This window comes from Artemia sp. Qi Xiang Cuo, chromosome 3 (genome assembly GCF_049724085.1).
Source record: "Artemia sp. Qi Xiang Cuo chromosome 3, ASM4972408v1, whole genome shotgun sequence".
Lineage (NCBI taxonomy): Eukaryota > Metazoa > Arthropoda > Branchiopoda > Anostraca > Artemiidae > Artemia > Artemia sp. Qi Xiang Cuo.
Genome location: NC_142796.1, coordinates 24,568,134 through 24,590,959, shown reverse-complemented (window position 1 = coordinate 24,590,959; position 22,826 = coordinate 24,568,134). Strand labels below are relative to the sequence as shown.

Genomic DNA, 22,826 nt, shown 5'->3' with positions numbered 1-22,826 from the left:
ACAATGCATTGTCAAAATTTATGCCGAAAAACGGCAAAATGAAAAACAGTCTTTTTGTTTTCTGCTTTGGTTCAAACTGGAGCACAGTTGAACCCAAATAAACAAGCACTCGAATCCAGAATACCTCCTTAAGAAAAAAAAAATCAGCGAAGATATTGGCAAAATTAACTTACCTTTTTAGTTGTACTCGTGATTTTTTCTATAGCTCCCATGAATATGTCGGCAATTATTGCCACCCCCATAAAGCAATAGAGAAGGCCAAGGAGGTATAAAAATGCTCGAACTTCCACAGCCCATGTAAATTCATTGATAAGAGGCAGAAGTAAACCGCTTGAGCATTGATAGTCATGTAAAGTCCCATTATTCTGAGTCATTTTATCTATAAAAAAGAATCAATTAATTTAGATACGTTTTATTTACTTTAGAAACAAAGGAGCAGTATATCCAGGACTCGTCGTGAGAAATATAAAAGATCACAGTAAAGTAGGGATAACGCTACTAGATAATCACAAGATGGAGTATACACTTCTGACCAATAGAAACTGGAAACGGAATGTAGGTAGTGCTTACAAAAGGTGGCCAAGGCCGGGATGGAGATGGACAATAAAAATGGTTTATCAATACGTAGCGGAGAAGGAGTGCACGCACTATGGACCAAAAAGGGTCGAAAACGGAGCGACCTCCCTTTTGATCTAAGGGGGTAAGAGTCGCAGCGTCAGCAATATTGACTAAAGCCTCCCCGAATGATCATGAATCAAAGGAGGTACACCGTCATAATAAGCAAGCTTTAATACCCTAAAACACTGTTTTGGGTAAATGGGATTTGGAGAGTCCAGAGTCAAAAGAGTTAAAGTATGCCTATGTTTGCAAGCCTGGAGGTGCGAGAATTGGAGGGAGAAGGGGCCCAAAGTCATCACTTTGGACCCTTCTAAGATAGGGATTAAAAAAAATTGAGTGTATCTTGAATTGCACAAGTGTAGCATGTCCGTCTTTCTATTACAATTTATCTATTTACAACTTTTAGGTAAAATTAAAAAAAGAAGATGGAACAGTATGAGATTAAAAGTATGTACAATTGACCAAAGGTTCATCAAATGATTATGAATTAAACTTTTCTCATTTTACAACTTTGCGGGGTGGAGGAGTTATAAGGGGCAGCAGTCCAAGCATCTCATTTCGAGCCCTTCAATCCTAAAGATGCAATATAATTTTATGAATCTAATTCAAAAGGTGTGATACGTCTGCCTTTCTAATAAAGGTATCAATGAACCCACAGTTTTGTATTAGCTGCATGCATATTTTGGGGCCGTTACCCATGGGACCACACTTTCCATATTACGCCGGAGTCATATTTTTCCTTTTTACCATTTTTAATGAAACGATTATCAGTAAATTTAGATATGATACCATTTTGGGGCATCCACGGGCATGGAATGGACATCAGACTGCCCTCAAGTCAATTTTGGTCTTTGAAAGAACGCTAGAACTTAGAATATACGATCCAATCAACCGTTTCACAACTTTTTACGTCCATCCAGTCTATATTACGACCATGAGGGAAAAGTATAATGCACGGTAGACACATCGGTCGTTCTTTACTAACTCAACGAAATTGTACTAATTATGATTGGGTAATCACTGTGGAAGTCATTTTATCATAACTCGTATTTTTACTTCCTACTGTGTAATATTTTGTCGGGTTACGAAAATATCCAAGTACCAAAAATGCCGATCTCAGCCATTTTGACCCCAAATAGTTTTGGCTCGACTAGGGTCAAAATAATGTCGAACAAAAATTTTAAGATCGCCCAGTCAAACTATCGAAGAGCTAATAGCATAGTCTCCGAGTTTTAGACACCACACCTACACGCGGTGGCATATTCGTTCCTAAAAGTATATACAGATCATACAAAACAAGGGGTTATTATTATAGACCATATATACAGCAATTAATAAAAATAAAAACATTTTCTTACAAAGTAGTTTTTTCAAAGAAAAGTAAAGACCAGAAATAAAGTCATATAATAGTCTAAACTTAAAACGAACAGAAATCGATGTGAACAAATGAACGAAAACCCAAAACGAACAGAAGTTAAAATGAATAACCACATATCATAGAAAAAGATAACAAATGCTGCTATAGACAAATAAATTAATCCTAAATAAAACAGAAATTAAAATGAATAATATTTCAATTATTATATGGCTTTATTTCTGCTCGTTTTGGGTTTTAATGTGGCTTTTTAGTCTTGGAAAACTTCTTTCATGAAAAAGGTTTTATTTGAATTAATTTCTGTTCAGTTTTTAATTAACTTAGTTCTAGCATTGGTTAATTGTAGAAATAGGTGTAAAGTTTTTTCAGTTTTTCTGCCTAAGAACTAAAATGACGGCTAATAAATGAAATTGTGAGCAAAATTTGCATATTCAGTCGAAATATACAAACAGCTTGTGTACTAATTTTGGAATAATACTTTTATTAAAAATATAGTTTTTATAATCATATTTGGCTCCCTCCCAACAAAATAGTTGGTCCCTGACACGGGCAAGAGTTTTAAAAGTTTCAAGACAATCATAACATAATTCCGTATCTAAGGGGGCTTGTCCCCTCCTCGACCCATCACTCGTCGAACGTTCTTTAGTGCTTTAAACAAGCTTATTTTTCCAATTCAACGGCCCTTGTGTTTCAGCTGCTGTTCTTAAAGAATTAACCAAAAGTCGAACGTTAGCGTAAAGAGAGAGGAATTGAGGAGAAGGTATCTCCCAATCACATAAGGAATGATTTCTATTCGTTTTAAGTTCTAATGTTGCTCCTTACTTTCAGTTGAAAAAACTTGTTTTTTTTAATTTAATTTCTTTCTTTTTAATAATGCCAGGAAATATGGCTCCATTTCCACTGAAAATCCCTCCTCCCCACAGAAATATCCTCTAGACAATTTATTCCCGGTGAAAATTTACCCCAGACAATTGCCCTTAACATCTCCACGCATAACATTGAGTCGGCAAAGAGAAAGCAAGACATAAAAAGAATTTCGTATAGGAATTCTGGCAAACTCCCCCAGTAAAAAAAATCCCCAGACATGTTCACCCCCCAGAAACTTCCCTCCCCATAGAAAACCGTCCCCGTGGAAAATCCTTCGGCCGAAACTTTATACCTCCTCCCCCCGCCATCTTGAAAAATATATACATGCTTCCCAATAACGAATAATATACGTAAACAATGGGCAAATTCTATAATTTAAAGACCTCCCCCCAGGGGCTGTGGGATGTCACATTATCTCCAAGGGTATGGTTATTGGGTCTTTCAACTATGCTGAACAAAATGGCAATCTCAAAATTTTTACTGGACGATTTTGAGGCAAAAAGGGGGTGGGAGGAGGCCTAGTTTCCCTCCAATCGTTTTGGTAACTTATTGAATGAGTTCCTTCTTATATTCTAGGACCACTGGGCTGATACGATCACCCTGGAAAAAAACAACAAAAAAACAAACAAACAAATAAACTCGCAACCGTGATCTTTCTTCTGGCAGAAAAAATTCAAAATTCCACATTTTGATCGATAGGAGCTTGAAACCTCTGCAGTAGGATTCTCTGATATGCTAAAAATGATGGAGGGATTCATTAAGATTCTTTGACTTTTAGGGCGTGTTTCTCCCCTTTTTGGAAAATCAGGCAAATTTTCTCAGGCTTGTAGCCTTTGATGGGTAAGACTAAACTTGATGAAACTTATATATTTGAAATCAACATAATAAGCCACTTTTTTATATATCTATTGGTGTCAAAACAGTTCATTACCGCTAATAGTTTTTTTCTTTTTCCCCCACGGGTAATCTTAACGAACCAATGGTCCTAGAATATTGAGAAAGAGCTTATTCTCAACGACCAAAAAGATTGGAGAGCACCTAACCCTCCTCCGATATCCATTATTTCCCCAGAGACATCCGATTAAAACTTTAAAATAGCCATTTGATTCAGCAAAGTTGAAGGTTCCATAACTATACTTCTGTGATGACATGAACCTCCAGAGAACCTGGAGAAAGGAATGTAAGTTACACAATTTATTTATGTTGTTCACACATAGTATTTTTTATTGGGAACTAACTATATGGGGATTTTTTGCGGGGAGAATTATCGATGGGGAGTAAAACTTAAGGAGAAATGTTACACGAGGAGAGAGAAGGAGATTTCCTGACAAGCGTTTCTATTGAAATAAAGGAGAAACACTGAAATTTAAAACAAACAGAAATCACTCTGTATGTGAAGGGTCTGTCCCTTCCTCAACCCTCGCTCTTTACGCTAAAGTTTGACTTTTTGTCCCAAGTATTTAGGAAAGACTACTCAAACATAAGGGCTGCTGATTTTCAATACGAGTATTTTTAAAAGAACTGCATGGCTGTAGCGTAAAGAGTGAGGGTTTAGGAAGGACCAGACCCCTCATATACCGAGTAATTTCTGTTTGTTTCAAGCTTCAATGTTGCTTCTTATTTTCAATTGATTTTTTTTATTTAATACATTATATAACTGTGATTAACAGCATTGAAAAATTGTATATAGATAGGAAAAGAGACATTTCAATTAATGATTAAATTGATTTGCTATCTCAGAACTTTGAATCAATACTAATTTGGTCCTCTTTGGGGAAGAATCGCAGTTTAGTGCCACAAAATAGGAGAACACATCATTTTCCCCTGACACAATCTTTTAGACCACTTATACGTCACGTCACTAGAACAATTTCCGTTCGAATGAGCCCTCTCCCGATCTTTTGGGACCATTGGACCCAGGGGCGATCGATACGATCAGCCCTTTGAAAAAAAAGAACAAACAAATAAACAGACATCCGTGATCCGGAGAAAAAAGCAAAATCCCTCATTTTTGCAGATAGGATCTTGAAACCTCTATAGTGGGGTCCTCTGGTATGTTGAATCTAATGGTATGTTTTTCATCAAGACGCGTTTGCATTTTTAGGGGTGTTTCCTTTTTCAAAAACGAGACACGTCTTCTCAGGCTTGTAACTTTTGATGGGTATCATTAAGCTTAATGAATCTATGTATTTAGAATCAGCATTAAAAAAAAAAAAAAAAAAATTTTTCATGTATTAATTATTATCAAATTTTCGTTTTTTAGAGTTTCAGTTGCTATTGACTCAGGTCGCTCCTTGCTTACTGATCGTTATAACGAACTGTTTGAAATGGTTATACAATATTACAGTGTCCTACATTGAAAACTACAGTGCAGGACTCAGTGAATCTTTTCATCGGGGAGGGCTGACTGAAGCTTCAAAAAGTGCATTTACAGACGAGATTTCACAACCTTTTTTGAAATGTTCTTCAAATTGAACATAACCAAATTTCAAAATGATGAGGTAAGCAGATTAGTTGAGTGACAAGGGATTTTTCATTGTTCTTGAGCGCTTCTTATCTGGGAGCTATTTAGCCTAGTCCCAAAATATACTACTATAACAACCTAGTTCTTATCAGGAGCCATAATCTTGCGTCCATCATATCGAGGAAAAAACTCCAGTACACAATTTAGATTTTTCCTTTTCTTAACTTAGCTTAGGCGTTGTCCGGTACTCCGGATGTTTCAGTATCAGTTTAAATATTCTTGTCAGTGTTGCCGTTGCTTTGTCGTATGGAATCAAGATGATTCAAATTTTAAACCAGTAAACAAAAAAAAAATCTAATTAATATTAGATCAAGCATAATGTGGAAGATTAAAACGATGTACTGCATAGTCATAGTGCTAATCCAAGGTTAAATTAAGAGCAGGAATGACTTCACCTGCTGTCTTTGGATTAGAGGGCGCAAACAGCCAAAATTTAAGGAGTATCCCAACTGCTTTCAGAGGACTGAATCTGCAGAAAAAAATGGACTTGTCCATTATTCAGAAACACCAAAAATTTGGTTCGGAATATCAGACAATAACCGGTTACTAGCATGGGTACCCATAAGGGGCAGGAGGGGGCGCCAGCCCCCTCCTGGCTGAATGAGGCTGCCTTATTTTTTATATTTTTTTTTGAGATTTATATTTTATAGCATTAAAAGTGCCAATTAGACCAGATAAGCCCCACCCCCTGGAATTCAGCCTAAGGGCGCTCATGGTTACTTGTCTTTTCACTTTCAAAGTATTTAAATATGAAATGGATAGGCGCTTGAGGGAACAAAGGTAGCTGTCTGCTTCTATTTTTCGTAGTAATCTCTGTTTATTTTAAGTTTGGAATTTTAGTCGACATAATGTCTTTTCATCTATAAATATTAGTCGTCGTCCGGTTTCATCCGTTTATTTTTCTATCAATATTTTCATTATAATTCGCCTGTTTCTTAGTGCTTCGAAGGTTTCGCAGCCAAACTGTGGATTACACTCTGTCCTGCGTGTAAAACCACCTAAATAAATTACGACTTGTATGGTTATGTCCTTATAATCAATCAATTCGTCTCTAGTAGGAGAAAACCTCTCGCTGGACATCTCCCTTGGACGTCTCCTATCATACGTCACTTCAGACCATCGGTACTTTGGCGGGGGAAGGGGTAGACCTAAAATAAATTCCTGCATGCGTGTCCGCGCATCATCTATCATCTTGTCGTGTATCAAGCATTCGTATTGTGTCACTCCTCTCTTCAGTAAAAAAAGTAGCTAATTTTATCGTGAGCGTTTCGTCAGTTTATTTTTTACACTAACAATCCTTCGTCAGCTCGGGAAACCACTTGATTTGCTATCCCTCAGAAAGATCTCGTTTCTTCTTTAAATAAACAACTCATTTGGCTTAATGACAACACAATAGCCGATTAAAATCGGTCCTCAAGACCATTGGTGTAGATTAGGTCAAATTATTTTTCTAACAAGCAGCATAGCCTGTCCAACGACAGGCACAAAAGAAAGAAAAAAAACACTGGTATACATTTTACGAAGCTTAGATAAAAAATAATATTCCTTCTGGGTTAAACAAAACACATTCAATTGCGCTGTGTAATATCTAACAAAAACCGGTTTGCCTCATCAGAATCGGTAATGATTTGGTTTATTTTGAGTGAGAAAAACTACGATGTAGCTATATTTTAATTAAATATTTAATGTATAGAGGTGATTGTGATTAAGAGTTACAGGTGATAAGGATATTATAGGTATTTAATATAATGCGTTCTGCGCGGCCTGCTTTCCACAATTCTTTATTGTAGTTTCCATAATTTTGTTTCTAAAGTATTATAATATCATCATGTTTTGGTATATTTCATTGGGAGAAACCTAACTTTACTTTCTGGGCGTGTTTCGTTTAACAAACAAGTACCAAAATATTTTATTTTCTCTCCCAAACACAAAATTTGAAGTTTCACTATATCCCATCCCCATCCCGAGAAAAAAAAATCCTAAAAGTTTTGACTCAAACACCCAACCATGAGACAAAACAAGATAGCCTTAATAAAATTAATTTAAAAAAACAAACTTTTTCCGTGGGAAGTAAAGAGCGAAGTTGAAACTTAAACGGACTAAAATTATTACTTCACAGCCTATCTAATATATATCAATAAAACTAATACAAATAAACCAACTAATTATGCTTCCCTGTGCTTTTAGGATTGCTAAAAACTATCTGTTTACTGAAAACACAAAAGTCAAGTATAAAAAACAGGAATATTGATCTGGGAGCCAAAAGTGAGGGAGTAGCCTGACAAAAATAAACGAATCTATAAAGCTTACACCAGTTGTGACATCAGTAACTTTCAGTATACAATTAAAATTATCTTAAAAATATAAGCGTAAAATTCAATATTCTTTTTAATAACCGCGAAGTAATTGAACAGCATAGATAAATATTGGATTGATTTATCAGGTAGCATTTTGGTCTCGCCAGCTATAATACCGATAGTGAGTAATATACAGTCTTAAATTGTAATAAATATTCTTTAGAATTACTTGAAATGAAGATCAAATAAGACATAATATGAACTTCGGAAAATGTGATTATTTCTGTCTATACGGCAGTGAATTTCAAGCTATGATACAAATTCTAAAGCTAGTCTATAGTCCTAATACTATCAAGATGGCTTTATTTCAAACTTGTGTACAAACTAATAATGACCTGTCATTTTCAGAACCGAAACGAGAGCCAGCCATTGAACTGAGCCATTCTGCAGAAGTGATACTAAATTAAACGTTAAAAAATGAATCAACAATCCTAAAATAGATTGTTCCTTTATCTTAAAATAGATTATCCTAAAAGGGATTGATAATATTTTTATTCTGTAAAAGTGTCCTTAATTGGTTTGCTTTCACTGTACCCAAACTCCTACATTATTTTGCGTTTTCAGTAAAGCACTAGTTTTTTATAATCCTAAAAGCACAGCGAAAAATAATTAGTTGGTTTATTTGTACTAGTTATATTGATATAAATTAGATGGGCTGTGAAGTAATAATTTTTGTCCGTTTTAAGTTTCAACTTCGCTCTTTACTTCCCTCGGAAAAACTTTTTTTTAATCAATCTTTGTTCGTTTTTGATTAAAATTTAATGTAAAAACAACGCTGCCATGATCTTTATGATGTATGTTCGTTTTAAGTTTTAATGTCACTCCTTAGTTTCAGTTGAAAACTTATTCTTCATATAATTTCAAATTATCGCCGATCTAGGTTAGATACGACACTTCTAGAAAATACTGCAAACAACTTTGGCAGCTACGAAAAACTTTCAGTCTAAAACATGATGTTCATTATTCATACTTAAAAAAAACAATACATGTTTTTCAGGAACGTTTGTTTTTCGGTGAGCAAAAAGCTGTTTTTACTCGGCCGACTTCGCCTGAAAAAGCCATAACGAAGACAGGGCTTTATCAATCACCCACTGACTAGCGGAAACTAGAACGCTACTGTAACAAAAGAGAGCTGTTTAAGGGAACACTTAAAAACTCATATTTATATCTAATAGCTTTTTAAAAATTTGACTTGATAGCATATTCCCAGAAAATGCATTTTCGGTTGTTTCCCCAATTTTTTTAAATGAAAAAAGTGCCTTTTCCAGTGAAATGACCAAAAAAAGAAGTTTTTCAAAATCTAGGCAGAAGCAAAAACCTAAGGGGGCAAGGACGTCCCTTCCCCTTAATTAGTGCCATTAGAACTAGCACACAGGCTTCATCGCAGAGTAAAGTTTGAAGGTTCAATTAAAAATCGATGATCATTCAAGCTTTATTTTTTTTTAAATTTAAGTTGAAAAGTTTTTAGTTTTAGTTAATTTTTTCGCAATAATCTTTCACTTTTAAGATGAGTAGGGGATTTATAAAACTTATTAAGAGGGTCTGGAGGGAGAGTATAAGTGAGAGGTTTTGTAAACCTCCAGTTAAGGGCTTTGGACCATAATTATTGCAATTGTATCTTTAGGATGGTAAAATTGATAAAAAGGACGTAAATATAAGTAATAGGTTTAAAATGAGCCTTCCCGGGATATGCTTTAAAAATAGGTGCATCATATTTGCGAAAATAGTTGATTATCTGAAAAGTAATCATAAGAAGGGGCAAACCATGATTGAAAAAAAAAATCCAAGCTGGAACCGAACGCATGATAATCTAATTTGAAGTCCTGCGTTGTACTAACAGAACCACGCCTCTAATAAGGCAATTTAATATATTGGTGTTTGTAGGACTTTAATTACGTAGCTTATTAAGGGGGCCTGGAGGAGGAATTTGGGGAAGGTGTTCTTGCAAACATCTAGTTAAGGGCTTTGGACCATAATTATTACAATGATACCGTTTTATGCTTCCAAGATTTTCCATTTAAGAAGTGGCACCAAAAGTGTTGTTTTCGGTGCTATATCTCACTTACGAGTAGTAAAATTGACAAAAAGCACGTAAATATGAGCGAATGTTTTCAAATGAGCCGTTAAATATCACTCTGAAAAGTTCTGGTAGCCCACTAGCCCCAGCTTTTCCACTTAAGACATGGCACCAAAAGTGCCGTTTTAAGTGACGTTTGAAACTTGCAAAGGGTGGAATTTATAGAAAGAACGTAGATACGAGCAATATTTTTTTTATATGAGCTATCAAAAATCTATCTAAGATGTTCCGGTAGCCCGCTAGCCCCACCCCTCGAGAAACGGCATAAAAAGTGCCTTTTTTCGTGCAATATGGCACTTGCAGAGGGTGGAATTTACATAAATCACGTACATCTGAGATATAGCTTTTAAATAAGCTCTTGAGCATCTCTCTATGATGTTCTAGTAACCCGCTAGGCCTGGAAAAAAAAAGAAAAAAAAAGACAGTTTTAAAATTTTTTTACTTTTAGTTACTATGGAAAACTGTATATACAAGTAAACAATATAACAGTAAGACCACGGCTCAGTAATTTTTGGCTACTACATTCTCGGCGCATAAAAACAGTTCCTCCCATTTAATCTGGCATCAGTGGTCCAATGTATATTACACTGGAACACGTATTTTGGCAGAAACGTTCTCTAATTGCCTTTCAAATCAACTCTAAACTTCGAAACCTACTTGTAATTTCTAAAAACATCTAGCAATGACATAGCACTACTAATTACCAATTTTTATATATGTATTGGAATAAAACATTTTAAAATTAGATTCTTTAAAATTTAATGTTACAAAGGTGAAGCCAAGTTTCGCGTTTAAGAGAAATCTGACTTGTCTACCCGTGAAAATATCGAATGTCGCTTATGTTTATACTTGTTTAAATGTTCTCCGGAGCACTTGCATCTCGGTCCGCCTTTGTCTAATGGTTGAGATAAGGAATGATAATACTGTATTATATTTATATACAGTGCTATGGGCTGTGGTTCGCTCTTTACTACGTTGCAGCTAATGCTTCAACCATGATAGGAGTTCCTTGCAAATTCTCCCCAGAAACTAGTTAACATTGAAATCTGTGAAATCTAATAGATGGTAGAATTTGTAAAAACCTAGTCAAACAGTTCGTGGTAACGAACTGTAAGTAAGGAGCACAGTAGACAGAATATAGCAGTATGATCATTCTCTATCTCTCCCATTATAAAAACCCGGACAGGGGTGCGAGTGGAAAGAAACAGGCTAAACAAGCTAAGGCAGAAAGAAGTGGGAGGAGCTTTTTGTTCACGATGACCAGAAATGATCTGCGATAAGCTTACTGGTATATTCAGAAACAGGCTAAACAAGCAAAGGCAGAAAGAAGTGGGAGGAGCTTTTTGTTCACGATGACCAGAAATGATCTGCGATAAGCTTACTGTCTATAAACTGTGGTAAGGAGCGACCCGGCTCAATGGTAACCGAAACTCTAAAAAACGGAATTTTTATACCAATAGATACATCAAAAGAATCATATTTTAATGCTGATTTCAAATATATAACTCATAACTTATCGCTCTTTACACTAAAGTTTAACTTTCTCACAACTATATTTTTTTAAACAATAAAAAACTTTAGCGTAAAGAGCGAGGCGTTGAGGAGGGGACAGCCCCTTTCATATACAGAATAATTTATGTTCGTTTTAAGTTTTAACGTCGTTCCTTACTTTCAGTTAAAAAAAAACTTGTTTTTTTTTAAATATAAGCAATTGATTTTAATTGAGCCACTTAAAATGTATCTACGATGGTGTGGTAGCCTGCTAATGTTTCAGTAGCTTACTGATGAGCAGACGATTTATGAAACTTACTAAGGGGATTGGAATGGGGAGTGTACGAGAGGGGTTATTGTAAACCTTCAGTTAAGGATTATGGAAAATAGCTATTACAATAGTACCTGTTTTGTACTTCAGAGCTTTTCCACTTAAGAAGTGGCACCGAAAGTTTTGTTTTCAGTGCTATATCGCACTTAGGAATGGTAAAATTGATATTAAAAAAAAAACACGTATATGAGCAATAGCTTCAAATGAGCCATTAAACATCACTCGTCTAAGTCTGCTACCCCAACAGCTCCAACTTTTCCACTTGAGACAGGGCACCAAAAGTGCCGTTTTTAGCGCCATTTGGAACTTGCAGATGGTGGAATTTATTTGAAGAACGTAAATATGAGCAACATCTTTTACATGAGCTATAGAAAAATCTGTCTACGATGTTCTGGTAGCCTGTTACCATGAGAAATGGCACAAATTGCCATTTTAGTGCCATATGGCACTTACAGATGACAGAATTAATAAAAAGCACGTATATATGAGAAATAGCTTTTGAATGAGCCGTTAAGCATCTTTCTATGATGTTCTGGTAGCCCGCTAGGCCAATTGAAAAAAAAAAACCGGGAGACAGATCAGTGCTACCAATGCAAAAAAGAGATTTTCCTTGGTATTCAAGGAGGGGGAATGTAATTTCCCTGATTGAAGGTTTTCGGCCTTGTTGATTCTAACACTACACTTTTCATTTTGATCTGACGCCATTTTCGAGGGGTTTTTCAGATGGAGTGGGGACACTCCAGCATCTGCTTCAGCCTCTTTTAGGTTCGGTCTGAATGGATTGATTCGCCTTAGACCCCATTTAGCTGAGAAGACATGGAATATTTTTGGTGAGGATAGTGATTTTTGTTCAAAGTTTGATTCCTTTTATGAGTCAGTGAAGGAGTCTATTTTTGACGTATGTGCTATGTCCCCCTCTACTTTAAGGTCAAAAATATCTATTTCTCTAAACCCATGGATGACCCCTTGTCTTCTGAAGAGTTGGAGAAAAAAAAATAATCTTTGGAAAGCTTTTAAGTCAGCAAAGTCATCTTTGAATGCTGCACGTCTTCAGCGATTCAAACTCTACAGGAATGTTTTTAGTTCTTTATGCCGGAAGGCCAAATTCCTTTGTTATTCCAAAAAAATTCTCGGATTGTTGGGAGGATATTCGAAAAACTTGGCAAATGATCAATTCCGTCCTCAAACCTTCTTCTCCGGATCCTTCGATCCCTCCCAGTCTTGTAGTTGGTGATGTGGTTGTTGAGGGTGTTCCATCTGTTCAAGAAGCATTTACATCATATTTTGCCAATATTGGGAAAAACACTGATTTTTCAGTTAGGTCTTCACAGTCAAAACCAGATTACAAATCTTATCTTGCTCTGCCTTGTCTCAAATCGATGGTTTTGTATCCTGCTTCTGATGTAGAAGTAGCCAGGATTGTAAATATCTTGAAAGGTTCTTCGTCGTCTGGCCCTGACTGTATTCCAACTATGGTAGTTAAGTTCTTTCTTCCTTCAATTATTTCTCCATTGACGAAGCTGATAAATCTCTCTTTAAAAAATGGGATTTTCCCCAGTTCTCTTAAAAGAGCTAGAGTAATTATTTTGTATAAAGGTGGACCAAGAAATGATCCAGCCAATTATCGTCCTATATCTTTGCTGTCTGCTTTTAGCAGAATTTTTGAAAAGACCATGCTTTCCCGTCAACATGCTTTTCTAGAGGCTAAAAGATTTTTTCATGATTTTCAGTTTGGCTCCCAAGCTAAACATTCTACGGAGCATGCATGTGTAACTCTTTCCAATTTTCTCCACGCCGCCATTGACTCAGGTTTGATTTCTGCTGCTATATTCCTAGATGTCCGTAAGGCTTTTGATTCTTTATCTCATGATATTCTGCTGCATAAGCTATCACACAATGGTGTAAGAGGACAGGCTCATGCTGGGTTTGATTCCTATTTGTCAGGTAGAACTATCGCCGTAGATTCCCTTTCCCGCTTTTCGTCCAAAGTTGAGTTTGGTGTTCCTCAAGGCTCTGTACTTGGACCGTTTCTGTTTTTGATTTATGTTAATGACCTTATAGCTGCGGTTAAGAAACAAAAACCTACAGTTTGCTGTCGCCTCCGTCATCCTGAATCTTTCAATACTAAAAAAAATCCATTGCTTTCGCACGACGTGGACACTCGTTGCTTTCGCCGATGATAGTACCATTGGTACTGTAGTAGGAACTGAGTCTGATATGCTTCCCAAATTAGTTGACCTTTCTGAGAGAGTCGTGCTTTGGTTTATTGCAAATTGCCTTGCCCTAAATGTTGCTAAGTCAAGTTTTTTTAATTTTTTCCCGTATTTCTCTGGCGTGCCCTGAGTTAACTAATATCCAGCTTTCAAGGGGTTCTCTCTGTAGACCTAAGGATCGATATGTCCGATTTTTCGGTATTCTTCTTGATGAAAACCTTTCATTCAAGCATCATATTGGACCAATTAATTTGAAGATCTCAAGGAGCCTTGGATTTTTGAGGAAGCTAAAGCGCATTTTTCCTGGATCAATTTTTAAAATTCTGTTTAATTCTGTTCAATCTGTTCAGTCCTACGTCTCTTATTGCCCTAAAATATGGATGTGAACTTTCTCTTCTTTTTTGAAACCACTTTCTAAGTTATATGATAAGATAAAAAGGCTTAGAGAGGAAACAAATTGTCCTACGACTAACCAAACTAGCCCATTACTTGATTTGCAGTCTCGCTGCATTCTTTCGTGCGCGTCTTTCACTTTTCTTAAATTTCATGGTGATGTTCCCACAGCCCTTCAAACGACTCCTTCTTTCGTCACTGATAGGTCTACGCATCATCTTCGCAATTCAAGGAATATTAATATTTTATTTACTCCATCGGTTAGGTCTGACTTTAATCCATTAACTGTTTGTCATATCGCTTGGAATAGCCTTCCTGAGTCAGCTCAAGAATGTCACTCGTTTGGTAGTTTCAAAAGAATTTTAAGAAATTTTTTAATATCTTGATTTTTTCTGTTTTTATATATATTTTCTTTAATTTTATTATTATTTTTTTTTTGGGGGGGGGTGACCCTAGTCTCGGTTAGAAATGTTTTTTGTGAGGGGTGTTGAGTTTCTTTAGCATTTTTTGTGGCTTGGCATCAAATATATATTGTGAATTTGGTTTAATTCATTGGATAGTCCTAAATCTTCTTTTTTTTGGGGGGGGGGAGGGGAGTCTCTTAAAATCCCTTTTTGTTTGGGTCTCTTAATTTTTTTATTATTTTTTTTTGTATTGTGTGTGTTGAGTCTTTGAAAGGTTGAAATGTATTATATTGAAAATACTTTTCTTCTCTTTTTTTAGTATTTGTGTCATTTCTCTTTTCCCCTGTTTTTTCCTGGCCATAGAGCCTTAAGGGGAATTCTATGTTAAAGTGTTTTTGTTGTAAATTTATTGATTGAATAAATCAATTGGTTGATTGATTGATTGATTTTCGAAATCACCATAAACTCCTTTTCGCAATAAACTTTTACTTTCAAGACGAACCGAAATAAAAGTTACCATTCCTGAGTCAGTGTCAGATGGCAATTTTTTCACTAGGCAGTTTTATCAAAATGCTTTTTTAACTTTTGGTTACTATGGACTGTGGTTCGCTCTTTACTAGGTGGCAGCTACCCTAGCAACCATGATTACAGAGACAGTTTGTGTCCATTTTTAGTTACATGTTGAACAACTTCAAGCTATAGTTTTCTTTATTGAAAATATGTGTTAGCTGGGAGTTATGGCCATTTACCAGTTCCATAGAGTACAGCCCGTGCCAAATACCAAAGGGCGCACCTGATGTTAAAAAATTCACAAGGAGACGACGCATTAAACTTACAAAGCCACTTTAGCCCGGTTGCCCTATTAGTCGTCTATACAGGGGTTGGTTGTTTAGTGAATAGTACTTAATGCGAAATGAAGAAGAAATGCACGAATAATGAAAATGTAAAGCCTGCTAGCGCCTAGGCTGTAAAGTTGGATGGTCTGAAGTTTCTGATTCACATCTCCTTGGCTGTAGGTATAGGTACCGTAATTTCAAGTGACTGCGAATACTTTAGATGGGAAGATAGGATGGACTCAGATGCGCTGGGTTTCTCCAAAAATCCATCGGCTCTGTCACCTTGGCCCAAAATAACTCACCCAAAACCTCTGGAAATCATCGTTTTCATGTCCCACTGGTCCTAAGTACTTGTCCAATAAAGTTCAAGGCGATTAATGGGAAAGAAACACCAGCCTATCTCTCTGCTGAAAAGCTGGCAATGAGAGGTAATCTTGGAAGGGTCAAGGGTCCAAAACGCTGATCACGAGAAAAAAAGCTGTAAGAGCAGCAGTGTCGCTTCGCAACACGATGATAAAATAAATTTTTCGATGTGTCCTAACCATGTCAACCTTTCTCTCATTATAGCCGTAGAAAGCGGGATAGAGCCACATTTTCAGGATCCAATGTAGCCTATATATTTTGAACTTGCATATCTACTTCAGAGAAATTGATTCGCTAACTACCATATTTTTGTGAAACATTGAGGGAAGTGAAAATAATATTTTGACAGCATTTTAATAGCTGGGATTATTACGCTCTGCTTATTTTTCAATGGTCTGCTAAGTAATTCGGCTGTAACCACGCTAATGCTTCAATTATTCTTTCATAATGATTAAAGCTTCACGGGTGCCTGATATCATCCAGGATATATGTTTAATTAAATGGCGCATAACTTATTTAAACATACTGGAAGAAGAGCAAATCGGGGTAGACATTGAACCGTATCGAAATGAAAATATCGGCCTTTGATATACAGCGTCATTAGAAGCTCTTAACCAGTGGCGTAATTTCGTCAAAATCCTGGGGGCGTGGGGGGGGGGCAAAGTTGAGCCAATTTTCTCAAATCAACTGAAAATGACAGTGAAAAATGATAAATTAGCCATTTACTACCATAAAGGAAAAAATATACAAAAGAAAACTGACCTGTTTCTCTGGATGCTTGAATTATGCAGGCTTATCTTAGTTTCGACAATATCTTTTGCAGAAAATAAATTTCATCTAGGGAGGGAAGAAAACTGGGGCAACTAGGGTCTCGAGGGGTCAGTTGCCACCCCCCCCCCCAAGCAAATTACGTCCCTCTAATTAATTTTCTAGAAAGATTTCCAGAAAATTAATTTAAAAAAAATTGTTGAACATAGAATTTTAAATTTAAAAAAAGATCATTAAGTAAAACTTTTTTATGTGTGTTCAAAAATTTTTCAGGTAGATACAAAACTTGTAATTAGAAACTACTTGTATTTGCTACATTCTTAGTCAAAATTAATCAAACCCAACTTGAAACAAACAGAAATAACAGGATAGCATAAAGAATAAGACTGAACAGGGCTGCAAAAACAGATTTTTAGAACCAATCCTGGAAATATACATTTTATATTTCTAAGGATTTCTTGAGACCTTTGTCTTGATCTGGTCAATGTGATACTTAAATGAAAGATTTTATCAATCGAGATTTCTAAGAATCGGATATAACCGTCTTTAGCTCTACTTAAAGATTCTCTTATTACATATATTTCATTTAAGTTAGGGGAAACCAATGAGTTTCTTGACTGATTTGATTATCATTTTGTTAAAACGATTTTTATTTTGGGGTCATATTTTTATGAACATTGAGTTAGGGGCCAGTCTTGAGCAGCAACACTAAAATTTCGACAATATAAAACAGGGACTTAATCAATTTGGTTTCCGAATCTGGTTGGTAAAAAAAAGACTAAAAAAGAAAACGGCATTGGACTTTACAGTCCCTACCGGCGGTGCTGATCTCCGTTTCTTGACCCTTCAGCCAGAAAGTGCAATGGGGGGTTGGGGGCCAACCATCCTTTGCTTATGCATATCCTACCTGTTCACCTATCCCAGATTTCTCCTGGTACTCATTTAGAATCTGGTTCGTAAGTAAAGCTACATCTTCTTTGTATAAACATATTGTTATCCAGTTCTTATTAATTTGCATAAAAAGGCTCTCTTAGGTCTTGGGTCTTAATAATTTTGTTTACATGTTTCTACATTTTTCCCAAACTTTACTTGGCAGTTGAAAATAGAGGAAAACTTGAATTTCTTGCTTGCATTATAAACCACACCCTGATGATCAAACAGTTCGTGGTAACGAACTTTAAGTAAAAAGCGACCCGGCTCAATAGTAACCGAAACTCTAGAAAATGAAATTTGACACCAATAGTTAGATCAAAAGAATTGGATATTTATGCTGATTTTAGATAAATGAATTTCATTAAGTTTGGTCCTACCCATCAAAAGTTACGAGCCTGAGAAAAATTTGCCTTATTTTCGAAAAAAGAGGTAACACCCCCTATAAGTCATAGAATCTTAATGACAATCATACCCCTACTGAACCCTACTGTAGATGTAGAGAACCTTACTGTAGATGTTTCAAGCTCTTACCTGCAAAAATGGGAATTTTGTATTTTTGGCCAGAAGAAAGATCACGGGTGCATGTTTTTTTTTTCTAAGGGGTGATCGTGTCGACCCAGTGATCCTAAAATATCGTGAGAGGGCTCAATCGAACGGAAATTAAAAGTTATAGTGCCCTTTTTAAGTGACCAAAAAGATTGAAGGGCAGCCTGGCCCCCTCCCCCCCCCCTTTTTTCTCAAAGTCGCCCAATCAAAATTCTGAGATAGCCATTTTGTTTAGCATGGTCAAAAAATATAATAACTATGTCTTTGAGGATGGCTTAGTCCCCCACAGTCCCCGGGGGAAGGGCTGCAAGTTATGAACTTTGCCCAATGTTTACATATTGTGTTGGTTATTGGGAAGTATACTGACGTTTTCAGGGGGGATTTTTCTGGTATTGGGAGGGGGCGGGGGTCGGGGGTTATGTGGGAGAATCTTTTCATGGAGGAAGTTTTCATGGGGGAAGGGACATTGCTATGAAGGAAGCGCCGGATTTCTCAGCATTATATAAAAACGATCAGAAATTAAATAAAACAAATAGTGTTTTCAACTGAAAGTAAGGAGGAACGTCAAAACTTAGAGCAAACAGAAATTATTACGTATATGAGGGGGTTCGCCCCCAAGTCAACACCTCGCTCTTTACGCTACTAGCTTAATAGTATTTACAGTACTAGCTTAATGAATGTGGGCAAAATCAGTTAGCCTCAGAGGCGTTTAGAAAAATTAAATTGAAAATGGGTTTTGTTTTGTGGGTAGTAAAGAGTGAATACAAGACACTAACATATATTTTTTTACTTTGCTTCATTATTTATAATCCGCATACATAAAAAATATAAAGATAGAGCACACTGGCAGATCCAGGAGGCGGGGGACAAACCTAGGCCCCCCCATGATTTTTTCTGGCGCTCTCTTTACCTGTTTTTTTTTCTTTTTCACTCTTTTTTTAGAATAAATTTGTCAATGGGTTCAACGATTGGCACCTTTGTCACATTCCCCCCCCCCCAAAGATTTTGCTCATTGGCAGCCGTCACATTCTCCCCCCCCCAAATTTTGCTCTAGATCCGCCCCTGGTGGATCAACAATAAGAAACACAAAAAACAAAAATGTATACACTGAAAAAAGGCAGACCCGAGAGTTTCCTGTGTTGTATTCTCAACATGGAAATTAGATCAAAAAGTGCCAAATTATAGACACGAAACTGTCTTTTTGCACTAAATGAGTGTTAAAAATAATTCCCATCACACAATCAGCTGAATTATATAATACCCTTCACTGAAAACACACGAAGTATGGACATAGCTAGGGTGCTCTGAGATGTCCGGATTCACTTCTTGGGGCGAGGAAGTCCAAATTATAGGTAAAGCTTGTTCAACAAAGAAGAGTAAAAGGACTTTTTTCCCCATAGGAACATTTTGAATGACATGAAAGTGTATACAAATTCCGATATCTGAGCCTCAAAATACACTTTTTTGAAGCTTAAAATCCCTTCGAAAAACTCTGAGATTCATCCCCGTTTCGGAATTTGGCAGTGTAAGTCCATGGTAACTATTGGCTAAGAATAAATATTCTTGTGAGACAAATTTTATGTTGCACAAAGTTTTTGGACAACAGTACTAATTGTAAAATGTCATATATGAAGCACAAATGTCATTATTTTTACTAATGAGAGTGCCACAAATACAAAGTAGACAAATATTTTGAAAATTATTTTGGGAATTTTTTTTCTTGAGGCCCAAAAGTGATAAAACTTTATTTTCGGCTAAAAGTGTTTTTTTTTTTCAATTTTTCGCGCCAGGGGATGCTTCAGGCATTTGCTTGGGGAAGCTAACACTCCACCCTTTTCTTGCATGTCGGTAAAAAGGATGGTATTCCTTGAGCATAAGAGGCTGTGTCTGGACGACATGAGGAAGCTTATTATAACGAATTATAACTGGTGTCACTTATGCTTTCAGTAGTGGGATTTAAAACGGCTTATATGTTCTTTGACTACAGCAACTTCTGGTGCTTTCATTACAGAAAATTGAATACTTTTAGCTTTAAGAAAAGTTGTTCTCATCCCCTCCCCCAGTGAAATCAATTCTGGCTTTTCAGAAAGCATGCAAAAGAAAAGAGCAGGAATTTATGTCTAATTAGTTTAAAGGTTGTTTTGAGTAACAGCGATGACATGGTTTTTAACTAGTTCCTGCTAAGATAATATATATATATATATATATATATATATATATATATATATATATATATATATATATATATATATATATATATATATATATATATATATATATATATATATATATATATATATATATATACTATATATATATATACTATAATTTGTTATCAAATGAGCTATTATTTTACTTACAATGACCATTTTCTTTATGTCATAATGACTTCTGATATGATAACCTCTAAGGGAAAAATTACATGGGACACACTACCACACTTCCTCCTTTACTCAGCAAACGCGGTTGGGTTGACTACGATCAAATTGAAATGGTTGGACGGTTTTGGTTAAATGATTTATGTAATCATAGGCAGCACAATAGCGCAGCCTAAGTAAAGAGCAAAGTGGGAACAATGTATTTTTTTTTACCAAGACACTTTGTTTAGATGGAGCTGCCGTAGAGACTTCGGAATGAGCTCATTCGATTGGAAGTTGAAAGTTCTAGCACCCTTTTTAAAAATCAAAAGTGATCGGAGCAGCTTTCCTTCCACGCAGTTTTTCCTCAAAGACATCTCACATCTGATCAACATTTTGAGAGATCTACCCTGTCTAGCATAGCCTAAAGGTTCATTAACTATACATCTGGGGATGACAGCTCGCTACAGCCCCTGGTGCAAAGACTGTAAGTCATACAATTCGCCAATTGTTTACTTATAACATTTGTTATTGGAAAAGAGTCATGTTTGACCTTATATTTGCATAAAAATCAAGGCGATTCAGGAGAAGCTTTCAGATAATGTTGAAGGAGTGTTGAACTAAAGCAAAACATCCTATGAACTTGCGGGTTGACAAACGGGCGTATCAAAGGAATGACAAAGTATTAAGTTGGAACTTCCATGGAATGATCAATTGACCAAAAGAAAATATGTGCACGCTACCACTACTACTGCTGCTACTGCTACTACTCCTACCCTAACCACCACTACCACTGCTACTACAACTGCTATTTCTAAGACGACTAAACACTACTACTAAGGCTGGAGATGTTAAAGCGAAAATTTCAGTAAATGTTGAGGGGGAAGTTAAACTAAATCAAAACATTTATAGTGGATATGGTTGTCAAAAGAGTAATTCAGCAATATTTCAGGAACAGCTTAGTGTAATTAGCTGAAACTTCCAGGATATGATGAGGGGACCCTTCTCCTGACCAAAAAGGCAATGTAAGTTTCTTTCTACAGCTACTACTGTTACCACTAGCACTAAGAGAACAACAACTACTACTACTACTCTTACGACAATTAGTACGACTCCCATTACTACTAAGGCTAGGGATATGAAGGTAAACATTTCAAAGAATATTAAGGTAACTTGAAGTAAACCGAAACCCACTCAATGTATACAGGCAGGGCCGTTCCTAGGGTAGGTGGTGTCCGGGTCAAAATTAATCACAGCACCCCTTCCCAACTCAAATATAAGCAAAAAAAGGTAAAACAAAGTGAAAAATTGATCAAAGTGGGTAGCTCCCAACCACAGCAACTGGGGCAGTTGCCACCCCACCCCCCTTGAGAGGTTCTGCAGGTAGGTTGCCAAAAGGACGTATCTCCGAAATGGCTTAGAGAATTAAGTTTGAAACTTTCAAGGAATGATGAGGGGGGGGGGCAATCAATTGATGAGAGGGCATGTATATGCACGCTACTACTAAAACAACTTCTACTACCACTGAACCTACTACTACTATTGACTTGGGGGAGAACCCCCTCACATACGTAATAATTTTTGTTCATTTTAAGTTCTAATGTTGCTTCTTACTTTCAGTTGAAAAAACTTGTTTTTTTTTATTTAATTTCTGATCGTTTTTTAAATAATGCTTGGAAATCCGGCACCCCCTTCATAGAAATTTCCCTTACCCCAAAGAAACATCCTCCACGGAAAGATTCTCCAGAGTAACCCCCTCCTCTAGCCCCCCCTCCAGAAAAAAATCCTTCCTGAAAATATCTGTATACTTCCCAATAACCAATAAATAATGCTGGCAAGTCCGGCGCCCCCTTCATGGCCATTTCCCTTCCCCCATGAAAACTTCCTTCATGGACAGATCCTCCAACATAACCCCCGACCCACCCACCCCCCCCCCCACTACCAGAAAAAAAAACTTCCTGAAAACTTCTGTATACTTCCCAATAACCAATACTATATGTTAACATTGGGTAAAGTTCATAACTTTTAGCCCTCCCCCTGGGGACTTCGGGGAATTAAAGTCATCCTAAAAGACATATTTATCATATTTTCGACCATGCTGAACAAAATGGCTATATCAAAATTTTGATCGGGTGACTTTGGGAAAAAAATAAGCGTGGGAGGGGGCCTAGTTGCCCTCCATTTTTTTGGTCACTTAAAAAGGGCACTAGAACTTTTAATTTTCGTTCCAATGAGCCCTTCCACGATATTCTAGGACCACTGGGTCGATACGATCACCCCTTGGAAAAAACAAACAAACAAATCAACACGCATCATTGATCTTTCTTCTGGCAAAAATGCTAAATTCCATATTTTGTTTATAAGAGCCTGAAA

General features: G+C 36.4%; 1 protein-coding gene across 1 annotated transcript in view; it reads right to left on the bottom strand.

Moving 5' to 3' along the window:
- LOC148953904 (sodium/calcium exchanger 1-like) overlaps nucleotides 1-22,826 on the bottom strand; it is a 177,581-nt gene that overhangs the window by 140,357 nt on the left and 14,398 nt on the right. Inside the window, exon 2 of the mRNA XM_089086009.1 lies at nucleotides 174-379. Within this exon, the coding sequence (XP_088942135.1) occupies nucleotides 174-374 (201 nt within the window). The 5' untranslated portion in view covers nucleotides 375-379. The remainder of the gene's footprint in view (nucleotides 1-173; nucleotides 380-22,826) is intronic.